Genomic DNA, 13,887 nt, shown 5'->3' on the forward strand with positions numbered 1-13,887 from the left:
TTGGCTTCTTTGCATTGTCATTCAAATATGTAAACAATATTCACCTTCTTCTAAGTTATGGTTGACTATACCCATATCATGGCTTTATATAGAACAAGAGAGCCATTTTGGTTTTTAAATTGGTAGAGAATCTATAGTTGCATATTCTAAGATTACGGTTTCTATTATTTAGTAAGAGAATTAATTTTGATCCCCGCTAAGGCGCGCAATCCGTTATTATTGAATGCTAGGTGTTGAAAATATATATGTACTATTTGGAAGTTAGTTGTATTTTAAAGATTTAAGATTTAATTCTATGAATTTTCCAATGATCCCTAAACTTATACCCAAGTTTCATCTTAGTTGTCCAACTTTCGAGCATGTTCCAATTAGTCATTTCGTAACATTTTCCGTTGGTTTTTAGAGGACAGTTATATCCAACTTATGCATAATCCACATTATTGATTCAAAATTTTGCACAAATTGCCAAGAAATTCATGGAGCCGAACCTTGGCCAGCTCCGGCATGCAGTTGCTACCAAGGACTAAAATATCAATAATATCGACAAAATATTGAGGATATTATCGTTTTTTCAGGTCTAGGATATTTTGGAACATTTCCATACACATATTGTATAAGTATCGATAATATCGGAAAATATCGACATCGATAATTTCTCTCACTTCAGTAACATTTGGCCAAAATATCGCTCTAATATTTGATAATATCGATAATATCAAGATGATGAAGACAATGAATATAAACAAGTTCTTTGAGTTGATTTAAAGAACTAAAAATATATATTCATACAAGCATTTCGAGGATCCTATATCTTTTTAACTCAAAATGTTAAAATCCCATAATCTTGTTGAAACACAATTTTAACAAGTCAAAACTGAGCTTGAATATCATAAATTTGGCATTAGAAATCCAGAATTTTTAACAGTGTCAAATGGAAACCAGAATGAACTATAAGGATGAAAATGAAAACTTGTACATGTATGATCCTGTCATCCTTGTCCACTCGCCTTTGGTATGGATGCTGTTATTAGAATTACAGGTTACATTATTTTACTCATTTTCAGACAACTGATTTGTGCCATAAAATTTCTGGTTCTTTTTTATTTATAGTGTTTCTAGGATGCATAGGTACTGTAACTTTGCAGTATGTTGCTACTTTACGAGAACAGGTAGAACAACTAGCCGAGGAGAGAACTCCAGAAGGCTTACCAATATGCTTCCTTTGTTCTACTTTACAAATCAATCCAAAGGTTCTGGTAGGCATGGTGGAAATACTTAACATTCCAAACACTGTGTTTAGAGACATTGTTTTAGGGATTTTGGAGGGAAAGAGTTTATCCAAATGAATATTGTATTGTCATAAGTCATTCTCTCTATCTTTAGCCATGCGTGATGTTTTGAGTTATGAACTGTTTGCTCTTTTATTTGTAATGTTGAGCCATGCGTGATGCTTCTGTATACAGAGTTTCAAAGGCTATTTTGAGTGACTATTCAGAGAAGATTGAAGCCATTGCTTCCAAATTAGCTGCACCGCCGGTGCGTTCATATGATCTAGTATGTTGCTTTTCGTTGAATTGTCGAATTTATGTACTTACCAGTTACATTAGCAAATGTTATTTAAAATTAGGGTTTCTGTGAAATTTGAGTGCACCCTATATCATGCTTAACAAAATACTGAAAATTTATCCTTTAGTGCATCAGTGCATGTAATTTGGTGTGACAGTTTATGTCATCGTCTGGGGAGAAAATCTTTGATACATGGATAATGTTCTCTTGCTAGATTTCTAACATGTTATATGGCAGATTGTGAATCTCCTATTATCTCAGTCCAGATTAAAAGTCTGGCAATGGAATATTTCCATATGATATATGTATATGTATGCAATATATGAAGTTCATTGCTCCTAACTGTGTTTTCTTTGGCAAACTCCCAGCCTGTATTAAAAAGCTGACTGGGTGAATGATGATTTATCATTCTTATTCTTGCTTTTCAGGGAAGTTCAGTTCTTGATAAATGCTTACATTCCCTTCGCTCTCCATATTAATTACTAGCGTTTGATTAAATAAGTATTTAAAGACTGTAGGCAGTATACCCGCGCGGCTATACCTTTTAAATATATTAAAATATAAAACCGTATAGCCGAGCGGCTATACTATCTAAATATATTAAAATATCAAAGTGTATAGCCGCGCGGCTATACCCCATAAATATATTCGCATTGAAAAAGTATAGCCGCGCGGCCATACGCTTTAAATATATTATGTTTAAATTATTATTTATTTAGTGAAGAATTAGTATTTAAATACTTTCATTAATTTTATAAATTACTTAATAAATAGTAATGAATTATAGTTAATTATTTTAAATAACTTTGTGGAGATTTGTGTAAGTGAACAATGGTTAGGATCGTTAAGGTTTCGTTTAGCTCCTTGTTAGCGATCTTTCGTATCGTATTATATCATATGTTTTATTATAACTGGTTTTGTTTGATTCTTCAGCGCCTGTCAAACTGGATGCTGCAGCCCAAGCACACATTGAAAAGCATAGGTTTTGTTTTCCCCTACTTCCACGATTTCTCCTATTCGACTGGAGTAACTAGATCTAGACCGGATGAAATTGAAAACGGGAGTGCTAGGATGTTGGTCATAATCTAACAAATTGATGTACAATTATATATGCATGCTTTCCACATGAAGTTGCTTTTTCCTTATAAACCAAAAAAATAACGTGATTCTTGTACAAATGGAAATGAAAATCAAAAGAAAGGAAGAAGTTGAAGAATAAGATGATCAGGCTTAGCAGTCAGACCTAGGAAAAGAAGGTCACAGCCACTACACGAGCGACAGATATATACTCGAAGACGTCCAAAACTACTTGTTTCACATGGCTTGTAATGTTTGTAATGACTTGTGTATTCGTCATGGTTGTACTTTTAATTCGGGTTACTTAAGGGTATGTTGAGTCAGGAAAATTCATCTTTCCTCCCATAATTGCCATGTATAATTTGCAATGTTGAACAGTGACATAATTTATCATGAATGTGTTCTCAGAGAACTGGTTAAGAAAACCTATCCATTTCCTCATTCCCGTGATGCAGAAGAAAACCATCGATCCATTTATGGAGGAAGTTGGTGACCCCAAGTACGAAGATCGGCACTCCCATGGAACCCAAATTTCTTGGAAAGTTGGGGTCGGCGTGTTGAAGAATTGGCTCACCATAAAGAGAGATACACCTGATGATAGCCAAGTTTTTCTCCATTTGCAGACAATTGTGATACCAGGGTACAGCCGTCTGTTCAAAAAATTACTTATTTTAAAGAGACTAGTAAACTAAATATTTATTGGAATCAACTACTTACTTTATATATAACTTGTAAGGGGAAAACGAAAAAGATGGACAACAGACGGGCGAAAAAGAAGAGAAAATTATTGCTGTGAAACTCTAACTTTTTTAACTCATATCAAGATTCAGCTTTACATGAGATTCTAGAAGTATCAAAATCTAAGAAAATTATAGAGGTATTATCCTTCGTTCGCACTGTTCTAGCCTCACTCAACAAAATATTAGCAGTCTTCTCCGCCAAATTCTCCCCATCCATCGAGTATCTCTCTCTCGTCTGTACATGTCCAAATTTAAAATGGGGGAAAAGTTAGATGAGTAAAATAGAAGATATTTTTTCTCTTCACAGAAAGTTAAGTCAGAAGAAAAAGAAAATATATTACCTGAAGAACTAGCTGAATGGCCTTCTTCACGCTAATTACGTCCCATAAGCCGTCGCTACAATCACAAAATCCAGGGTTAATTTAAACCATCCATAATAAGCATTGTATTATTCTCTTGCAAGACTGTTAATCTGGACCATCGATAGATTGATACTCTCTTGCCAGACATTCAAGTATTGTTATATTTCCAGACAGTCTTAACATATCACATTACTAGACTCTGCAATTCTAACGAGAATGCCCCTGCTACTTTAAGCAGATAAATTAGACTTGCATATCTGAAGTTAGACCAATTAATTGGTACAGACAACTGAGACCCCTAAAAACTGGGCGAAAATGGAAAACTAGGTAGACAAATACTGCTGAAAACAGTGCCATATAGTTCAGAACATAAGACTTTTAACAAAGTCAAAGCAAAGGCCCAATACCTGGCCATTAGCGCAAAGGCCTTGCTCGCTTGATCGATTTGTACCACTTGGCTAATATATGGTTCTGAACTGAAGCGGGAATCCTGCTGTTTAAGAAATTTGTCTCCAAGCATCCGAGCAAGGTTCAAACCTGAACAAGTGGAGAAAAGCCTGAGCAAACCAAGATGTAATCACGTAATTCACAAACAGCAGCAATGATCCTGGCCATTACCACATAGACGTTTTTCCCCTTCTTTCAATGGCTGTCCTGTTTCCTGGATTCGGAGTCTTTCACCATAACTAGTAATTCTATGGTCCTCCGTCATCTTAATCAGTTCCCCATCAACGCTGCCACAATTAAATCATACACAGTTTAAAACATGAAGTGACTAATTAGCAAATCCTCACCAAATAAAACTTATAATCTAATCACATTAGAAGAATGTTAAATGGAATATCATTGAGTAAGACAGAGAAATTAGATGAAAAACAGTGCAAGATAATGACCAATCTTCACAGAAATGAACCCTTAATCCCGAGCTACCAGCTTGCCCACCAGGGATCCCCTCTGAAATTCTAGAAAATAATAAAATGATGCTTTTAACCCAGAGGAAAGATGAAAACATGAACACATACTTCATAACACAAGCTGAATCCCCAAGGTTTGCACATTGTGCAAAGAAATTGTCTTCACCATCAGTCCAAACCAGAAGCAGAGTAGCAGTACAACCCTGCAAAGGATGATCCATTATAATATGCAAACCAGACTTTAATTACTATTAACAGAAACATCATCCTAAACCGCATTATCTGTCACATCTTTCTAATATATATATATATATATATATATGCAGCAAGGATCAAATGGCCTGCTGCAAAACTATATGCTTAAACTCTCTATCTGATGAGGAGAGGAGCACACACATTGTAATCCTACCGTAATAACAGATTCTTTATCTATTTTCTTAATGATCAAAAGGAAGTTTTGCCACTAATGATCCAACGATTTGCATCCATATAAAATGAGCAGCCTATCTTTTCCAGTTGACAACCAAAATATCTTTTTATCTATACATAAAAATATGTAAAACATCTAGTGACCGTGATGCCACCATGTATCCTTAAATTCTTATTGTCCTATATAGTCCCATTCATTAGAAATAATTCTCCTACATGATAGTCCTAACAGCGGTGTAGGTTATTTAGTTCTAAAATTGCACTTCAAACTGGTGGGGTCACTTACAATTTGTTAAAAGAACTCCATACTCTTATGATATTCTTTTAATATAAAAAAATCATTAAAACAATTAAATTTTAATTTAAAAAAAATAAAGCAAGAGAAAGGTAGTATCCAGTACATTAGGTATTGAAGAAAGACCCTGGAAACTAAGATTCCAATAAACAAGGTAACACATTAAAGAATCAATATTACTACATGTTATTAGAGCTAAAGAGGACCATGAGAAAGGAATCAATTTTAGATGTGTGCGCGAGTCAACTGCTACATTTACACGTTCACAAAAAAATGAATACTAATGGAACAAGATAAATAGAGTGGAAGGAAAAACCTCGTAATGGTGATTCATGCCTGCTTCGGTCTGAAAAAAAGCATCCTTAAGAACATCTGAAGCATCACGTAGTGATAAAACCCTCTCCCTTTTTAGTGAATCCGATAAAATGTTAGCAACCATCTCAGGAAGAAGCCTGTAAAATAAAACAATTATAATGTAACTACTAAAGTACCTGTTAGCAACAAAGCACATTATAAAAGAAAGAAATACTAACTTGCTAGCAGATCTGGCAGCCTCTGCTCCGCCATGTCCATCACAGATACCAAATAGTCCAAACTGAAAGGGAGGAACTTAGGTGATGTTAGCTCTTTCTGAAACTTGCAAAATTACTTCAATGGAAGAAAAAATAGCTGTGAAACCTGATCAATCCCAGGAAGAGGCCATTGATAGTAGCACACATCTTCCATCGGAAGCTTCTTCCCTCCGCGACGCAGAGCCATGGGATCTGAAGCCACACCAAGTCCAAAGGGGATCCGACTCTCAGTTTGAGATGAAATATGCACCTGCCAAAAAGGATAGGAAACTTTCAAATGTCATGTAACCTCCACATTACCATCTATAAAAGCCAGATATCCACATTACATAGTCAACATCAATGCATATTTGGATAACTACAAGACTAAGCAATTATTTTGATCTACAACCTAGAAAATATCATATCAAGACATTATTATGATGCTTTTCAATACGAACCTGATAATGCTATATCCAATAAAAAGGTGCTTATAGGGACAAAGTGAGCCACCAGCTCACAAAACTAAAGGTACTTAGTCATAAATACTAGTATGGTTACCCAAATTATTTTAGAACTGAAATATGTGTTTAATTTTCGACTTTTCACCATTCTTCATTGACCATGAAACAGGGTACTTTATGAATAAAAATGATCAAAGGGGGCATCTAAACAGCACACAGAATATAAGAGAGCATGGCTATAAACATTCTACACCCATTCTCTCTCATAAAAAGTTATCATATACTGGTGGGCTGTCCTATTGTAATTTACACATGTAGGTTATGAAAAGGCAGTCTTGCACCTTTTCTGTATACCATATGAATCCATGTATATTCATTGAAACTTAAATTGTCTGATATAAAATTCTTCTCAATTACAGAGACAGCAGAAAGCCCAAGTAAAAGTATATTAATGTGAAAACTCACGGTCCTCAAGAAGTATCCATATAGCCCAGCCAGGTCAGTTTTTATCAATTTTATGTATGTTCTACAAAATTATATTAATGCTACAAATAAATACAGAGGTACTTTTTTTTCTTCACTCAGATATAAAGGCACATTGACTTACAAATACTTTTGAGGTCGTTCCAAGAGTTATTACGTCTCCACTTGCTAGCTCCATTGGCTTACCCCAATGTCTACTTCCAGAATCAGGATTATTGATTGGCTGAGAGTTTAGAAGTGTCCCATTAAGGCTGCCCATGTCTACCAGCTCCCACTTCATTTTCTACAGCCGGTGAACAAGTAAAACATAATTTTATACCAAAAGCACACGGATGCAACCCCAATGAAGTCAAAGAAGTAGTCATTAATATGCTTACATTCGAATTCCAGTTAATCAATGCATGCTTTCCCGACACCTCCGAATCCTTCAATAGTAAATCACTTGGAGGAACCCTTCCAAGGGTCAGAGGAAGCCTAGCGGAATTTGTTGACTGTACAGAGCAACGAAGTCCCTGGGAAGGACCAGATATGACCTCCAGGTTGAGGCAGGTTCCTGCACTTCTAAAAGAAGAATATGATCACATGTTTTACACACTCAACTCAGCCATATAAAACCACTAAAAGATTAAACACTTCAAACATGAGAAAGAGATAAGAAATTACTTTGATCTAGAATATCATTGGGCACAAACTCTCGAAGTCTATCATGTTCTAAACTCTGTCTACCAATGTTCTGATCTTCTAGTAACTGTTGTGTCACCAATGGACGCTTGAGTGTCTGACCAACTAAAATATCTTCCGGTGCATCAGAAATCACATCTAGGATCAATTCACCTGGGACGAGTGAAGCATAAATGTTTGGTTATGCTAAGGAGTAAATGAGCACTAAAATACAACTGCGACGAGAATTATTTAAAGGTGAAATAACAGGATAGACTTAATTACCTTGAGTCGAATGGGGAGCTGTGGTGGGAAGCCTCTGTTTATAAATAAGTCCTTGTGTTCGGGGTGAGCGAAAATTCCCTTCATTTTGGAAACATGCTCCCTCTAGATCATAACCTCTTGGAAATTCATTACCCTGGTTCCGGACCAGATCCGCATCATCCGAAACAAGGGGTCTCTCAAGCTCACCAACCTAAAAGAGGAAGCACAAGGTGCGAACCAGCTTAAGAATTATAAGGTAAACGAAATGATAAATCATATGTCTAAAGGGAAACACTTGGTATTCAGGTACTTATTGTATCTGAAATGTAAAAGCCAAATTGCCCAATCTCACTTTATGCAGTGTATTGCACTACAGATCAATCATCAACCAATATCTGAGCCATGAAGATACCAAGTCTTTTGTCTTTGGTAATGGGGCTTTATTTTTTAATTCCACTACAACAAAGACAAACTAGGTAAAATAAAGACAGAAATCAAACGGCAATCCTTGTATAAAGTTTTTCTTGGCACTCTTTCAGAAATGTAGGCTTTAGATTCCATTACTTGCTCGAAGGTATCAAACCAAATGCAGAAAACAAAACAAGAAGCATATAATCCTAGGAGTTTGAACAATAACACGAGCCCCCTGCTCTCATGTGAACTAACGAATGAAACAGTTCGATAGAGTTGCTTAATATCAAATATTCAATAAGTCACACAAATAACATCAGAAAATACACAAAACAATTAAGTTCTAACAGTAACCAACAAAAGTTCGAATTCTTGGGTTCAACTTTACCCAGATACGTAATATTAAACACTAACATAGTCGAAGGCACACATGGAAGCACAAAACAAAATCAATTTTACCCATCAAATCCTTGATCACACTCACATCACCACAAATGCCAGTCATACATTCCGAGCTACACTGAGCAAAGTGGCACAAAGTTATAACTCTGACACTGGCTTAGGCTCTTAGCTAAATACCAATCCGAAACAAACGAAAAATTCGCATTAAAAAGAACAAAACTGAAATCCAGTGATCAATCAAGGTCAAACCCGATGTGCCAAGGAATTCAAATTTTCATTCCATTTCTCTACGATTTCTCGGCAACCAAACAGAACATTGCACTAGCGTTACATATATAGACGAAGAGGAAGATCGAAACGGAACCCCGGAGAATTTTGCAATTAAAAAAATAAAAGGAGAGGGATTGGGAAACAGTAAAAAATAATAGAGGAAGGTACCTTGATAGTGCGAGAACGAGAAGAGGAGAAGAAGCGCCATGGTTTACAGGCGACGAAGATGAGGATGAGGATCAGAAGAAGCATAAGGAGAAGAACACCGACAATGCCCTCTAGCATCGTCATCGTCATCGCTCTCTCTCCCCTCCAGGAGATAGAGATTGGCTTTGAGTTTGCGAGAAGGTCGCTTTGAAATGGTCGCACAATTTTTTACTTTTTTTTTTTACTTTTCTTTTTCATTATTTACTTGTTCATTATAATTCGTTCTTTCTTTTTGTTTATAAATATATTTCTTTATTATTAAATTCATTCTTTTTTATTAACTATTAATTATTTCTGCCAATGGGATATAGCTTGGTTGAGCTCTTCCCCCTCCATTCATGTGGGCAGAGGTTCAAAACTCCCAGACATCCAATGAATATTTGTGTAAACCCTCCTCCCCAATCACTTGTGTTAAAAAAAAACTATTCATTATTTCTCACCTACTATACTAGTTTTTATATCCAAACATCTAGTTTATTTGAACTCAAAACCTAGTTCAATTAATGAAGACTTAATTTCACTAAACTAATTGTCTTGTTTAGCACTACAATCCATCATGTAAATATGAAAAAATAATAAATGAAGCAAGTTGAATATATACACTTGAAGATAGTTGGTGTTTTCCTATTACTGAAAGATATATAAAGTTAACAACAAGGTGTGGTGTGGTTGGCAAATTGCCATATTCAGCTGGTGAGCTATCTAATGCCCCAATTACAGGGGTTCGAAATATGTTGAAAGTACTTTGTGGGTAGGGGCAAATTGAACCATGAGCGGGGATTAATCCCACCCTTTAAATGTGGGGACACCTCGTGGTATTTACCAAAAAAAAAAAAGATACATGAAGTTCTAGTTTTGATTTTTCTCTCTTTTAATATCGCTTGTATAAAAAATATTAAAGCAGTCATATGTCATATATTTTTTTTTGGAAAATCACATGCCATATGTGTAGTAAGTTTTGTAAAAGAATTAGCTTCTTTTTTTTTCGTTGAGAGAGGAATGATGTTCAATTTATAAATTGCTATAATTTTTAAAATATATGAATGCTAGAAAAAGAAAAGCTCAAATAACCAAAAACAAATCAAGCAAATATGTAAATAAAAATAAAAAAACAAATCAAGCAATTATTGTCACGCAGCAAGGAATTTGAGTGGCATGTGATGGGCCGGTGGGATATTCTTGACTTGGTTTAAAGCTCCACATCATCACTTAGGGCGGAAGTGGCAGAGGTTGCGTTGGTCCATTGAAAAACATAATCCATTTTCCGGGTTGATTTCACTGGGTTTCTTTGGGCCAGTGAACACGCTTAATTAAAAGCCAACATTTTTTTTTTTTTTTTTTTTTGAGAATACAAAAGAAGAACATGGTTGATGAGTTTAGCAGTGCATGGAAGAAAAAAAAAATTAAACATTACGGTAATTAAATAACAAATTATGACAATAATTTTTGGAAAAAGACACTACATCTACCACCACTTCTGTCGTCTCATCATCTAGTCAGCAACCAAAGTTTGCTAGTTTTAATCCAATGTAATCTTTTAATTTTGTTCCATGTATCCCAACAAAAAATATCTCATTTTTCATCAATTTTACAACCCGATTCAAATAGAGAATGTCATGACGTACAACCCATCATACACTAAATTAAAGTAACTTACGTAAGCTATGAGACGCGTGTTATGCACGCGTCACATACAATAAGTTTTTCCAAATGCAACGACATATTCTTTCTCATGAATGGTTCGCCCCATACCATATAGCCACTATAAACTAAAACTAGCTAGCGAACCAGTCCTAGCTTTCAATATAACAAACTAAAAAGAAAATCAGCAAACACAGGTCATAAAAAGAAAATCATGTATATGTATAAACTAAAACAGCATTATATATATAGTTCACGAATGTATGTAATTTGTTATTACCGAATCAAGTGGAGATGAGTGGGAACTTGCATCTTTACTCATTCTTTGGCTGGGATATGTATAGAAAACACAGAGCTTCTTCCTTCGAGCTTTGATAGCCAAGAGCCAGTATGGATTATTATGATATATTTTGAATTTTGGATGTGACAGAAATGATAGAGCTGGCTTTTAATTTATAAGGAGGAAATACTACATAGATGGAAAGTGGGGGTCTCCTTTATATAGAAGAGTATCGCGAGCAATAATTTGCATGGAAAGTTATTAGATATGCTTCTAAATGAATTTGGATGTTTTGCATCCATTAGTATTTGGTAAGCATATTAATTGTTTTAAAAAAATTAGTTAATTCTCTTTAGACAAATATCCAATAAAATTAGAGTAACCATCTCTAAACTAAATCGCAACGAGTTCATAGACACAAAATGTTATAAAGTGTTATGTAAGGTTTAGAATTTCCGATGTGGGATTCTATTTCTATATTCTCAACTATACGTGTGTTAATATGAAGGGAAAAAAAACTTGTGAATTCAAGTTTAGCCGCCCAAAGCCACTAAATCACCACCCGTCAAGTCAAATTTGGTACTTGTTATTACAGCGAGACCGTCACCCTGGAGAGAAACTCTCATGCAAGAGGGATAGGACTTTTTGTCATCCCCTGCTAACAACACAATGACATGTGTAACTTTTTTACGTGTCATTGTGTTATTGGTCAGGGATAGCAAAACAATGTTATTCCCGTTACAAGTAAGTTTTTTTGGTCACGCTGGGTGCCAAAAGCATAAGTGTTTTGTATGCATTGACCAAATACGAGTTGTAGTTGTACAAACAAATACGTTTTACTAGACAAATTTCTAGTGTTAATTTAATGACGAATGCTAGTTATAACTTATAACAGTTAATAACAATAAATAAGTGCATACAAATACAATCATCACAATTATCGGAATCTCTCTCATTTATTCTTAGAGACAAAGTACTCTTATGTATTAAATTTCTCCCCTTAGTTCAGGAAATAAATTTTGAATATGTTTGTACAATGATTGATCGAGCAACCAACTCAACATGATTAGCCGACATCAACATGACATGGATACATATCACACATTGATAGTCCCTCATCATATTACCAACGAGAAGCTCCTGTTACCACCAAAAGCAATATCAAAAGTCTCATATCGAAATAAAACATAAGAGAAGGATATATCTCACCTATAAAAGAAGAGCTCTTTCTCATGGCCATTACGCTTAAGCAAACCTCTTAAATTGGGTAAACACCACATTAATATAATGACAATTTTCTCTAACCCTATATATGTATAGCTCATTCGAGTGAACCACATATATCTTGTGCGAGTGATCCACTCTTCTTATCTCCCATCCCTATTTATCCATCTCTCATCTTCCTTGTTGGTCCATTTTAGAACATCAACAATACTGTTCCACATTAAAATCCATTATCCAATACAAATCTTTGTATGCTAATAGTCAAATTGGAAAAGTGATTTCCCTAATAGTCAAATTGGAAAAGTGATTTCCAATACCTCGTTATATTCGTGACTATCATGTTGATAATACTATTTTACTAAGATGCATATGTTTATTGATATTTGATTTTGAATGAAAATTTCTTTCTCTAAAAAGCAAAAAGTTGTAACACTTACTGACAGGACCTGACCCAAATTCCAATTTGGAATATGCGCCGAATTCTGTGCGCTTCCGACACCTGGCAGGTGCCTGGCACACTTGACCAAATTGCCCTTCTAACTAAGACTCAACAATTCTTTTAAGGTTTGACTTCTGTCGAAAAATCGGTAGAATCTTCCCTGTAAAACGGACGTTTCCCAAAAACTTTCCACCTGTAACAATACAATTAATATTGAAAACCAACACCCAATCATTCAGCATGCATCAGGCAAATAACTTTGAATGGCCTCAGGCCTCTTTATACCAAATAAATCATTCCGTCATCAGAATATGGTCTCAACTCTTAGAGCAACATAAATACGTTATCAAGTTTTAATATAACTTAACTGAACAAATTTTCAACAATTGATTCTTGTAGCTGCATCTAATAACTCTAGGTTGCCTACGTACCCTTACTAAGGGATCAAGCCACACGTAGTTCTTTCTACAAAAATAAATAAAATCGAGAAACCTTCATAAATAATTCAGATCAATCCACTGAAACTCAATCAAGGGCTATTGATGTTAGAACAATCTTCCACTCATCCCACGTGTGCATAAATAAATAAATAAATAAATAAATATACATATATATAATTAACTTATTACTTATAAGTAGGAAAAAAAAAAATTAAAATAGCATTGACCACGTGAAACTTTAATGTCAATATCAATAATTTAAATAAAATATGTTTGCCTCTTTCACATGTAAAAATAAATTCATCACTTAAGTAAATAATTGTGAATTATATAAAATCCTTAAAACTTCGAAAACTCTCAATCCTTGTCTCATAAGTTGGAAAACATATTAAATGACTTTTATAAAAACTTATTAAATGAATGACTTTTCCATACTTTTTAGGCTAATTGTTAATAGCATAAGTCTTGCCAATTTACTAATGACTTTTATAAACTCTATGAAAGTATTTAAGAATTTTTTCAACTCTATGAAAGTTACTCACTTAAAAAAAGTCTTTATAAGTATGGATTGGATGCACCCCCCTAAAAGTCTAGAGATATTCAATTTAGATTTTTAAAGAGTTTATAAAAGTCCAGTGCTATTCAATTATGACCTTTAAAAAGTAGTTAAAAGTATGGCTTATTATCACAAAAGGTCCCTAAGGTTTACGAAACTATCAGATTGCATCCTTAATGTTTTTTTGTGTCACTCGTGGTCCTCAAGGTTAG

At 34.7% G+C, this 13,887-nt stretch overlaps 2 protein-coding genes across 2 annotated transcripts; one reads left to right on the plus strand and one right to left on the minus strand.

The window, feature by feature from the left end:
- The first annotated feature begins 943 nt into the window (after window positions 1-943).
- On the plus strand, window positions 944-2,951 carry LOC148297358 (uncharacterized). Its single transcript, XM_088246580.1, has 5 exons — window positions 944-1,012; window positions 1,146-1,211; window positions 1,462-1,554; window positions 2,487-2,592; window positions 2,830-2,951. Exons 1-5 carry the CDS (start codon window positions 944-946, stop codon window positions 2,949-2,951), a joined length of 456 nt encoding a protein of 151 aa, XP_088102706.1.
- A 460-nt stretch (window positions 2,952-3,411) lies between these two features.
- KAPP (kinase associated protein phosphatase) lies at window positions 3,412-9,223 on the minus strand. The gene is made up of 13 exons (XM_021974456.2): window positions 9,057-9,223; window positions 7,827-8,016; window positions 7,545-7,715; window positions 7,259-7,434; window positions 7,006-7,164; window positions 6,062-6,205; window positions 5,917-5,978; window positions 5,700-5,835; window positions 4,768-4,862; window positions 4,364-4,479; window positions 4,153-4,282; window positions 3,725-3,779; window positions 3,412-3,618 (listed from the first exon to the last, which is right to left on the minus strand). Exons 1-13 carry the CDS (start codon window positions 9,183-9,185, stop codon window positions 3,463-3,465), a joined length of 1,719 nt encoding a protein of 572 aa, XP_021830148.1. The 5' UTR covers window positions 9,186-9,223; the 3' UTR covers window positions 3,412-3,462.
- Between the last annotated feature and the right edge of the window lie 4,664 nt (window positions 9,224-13,887).

The sequence above is a fragment of the Prunus avium genome, chromosome 1, assembly GCF_965620075.1.
Source record: "Prunus avium chromosome 1, drPruAviu1.hap1.1, whole genome shotgun sequence".
In the NCBI taxonomy this organism is placed as follows: Eukaryota; Viridiplantae; Streptophyta; class Magnoliopsida; order Rosales; family Rosaceae; genus Prunus; species Prunus avium.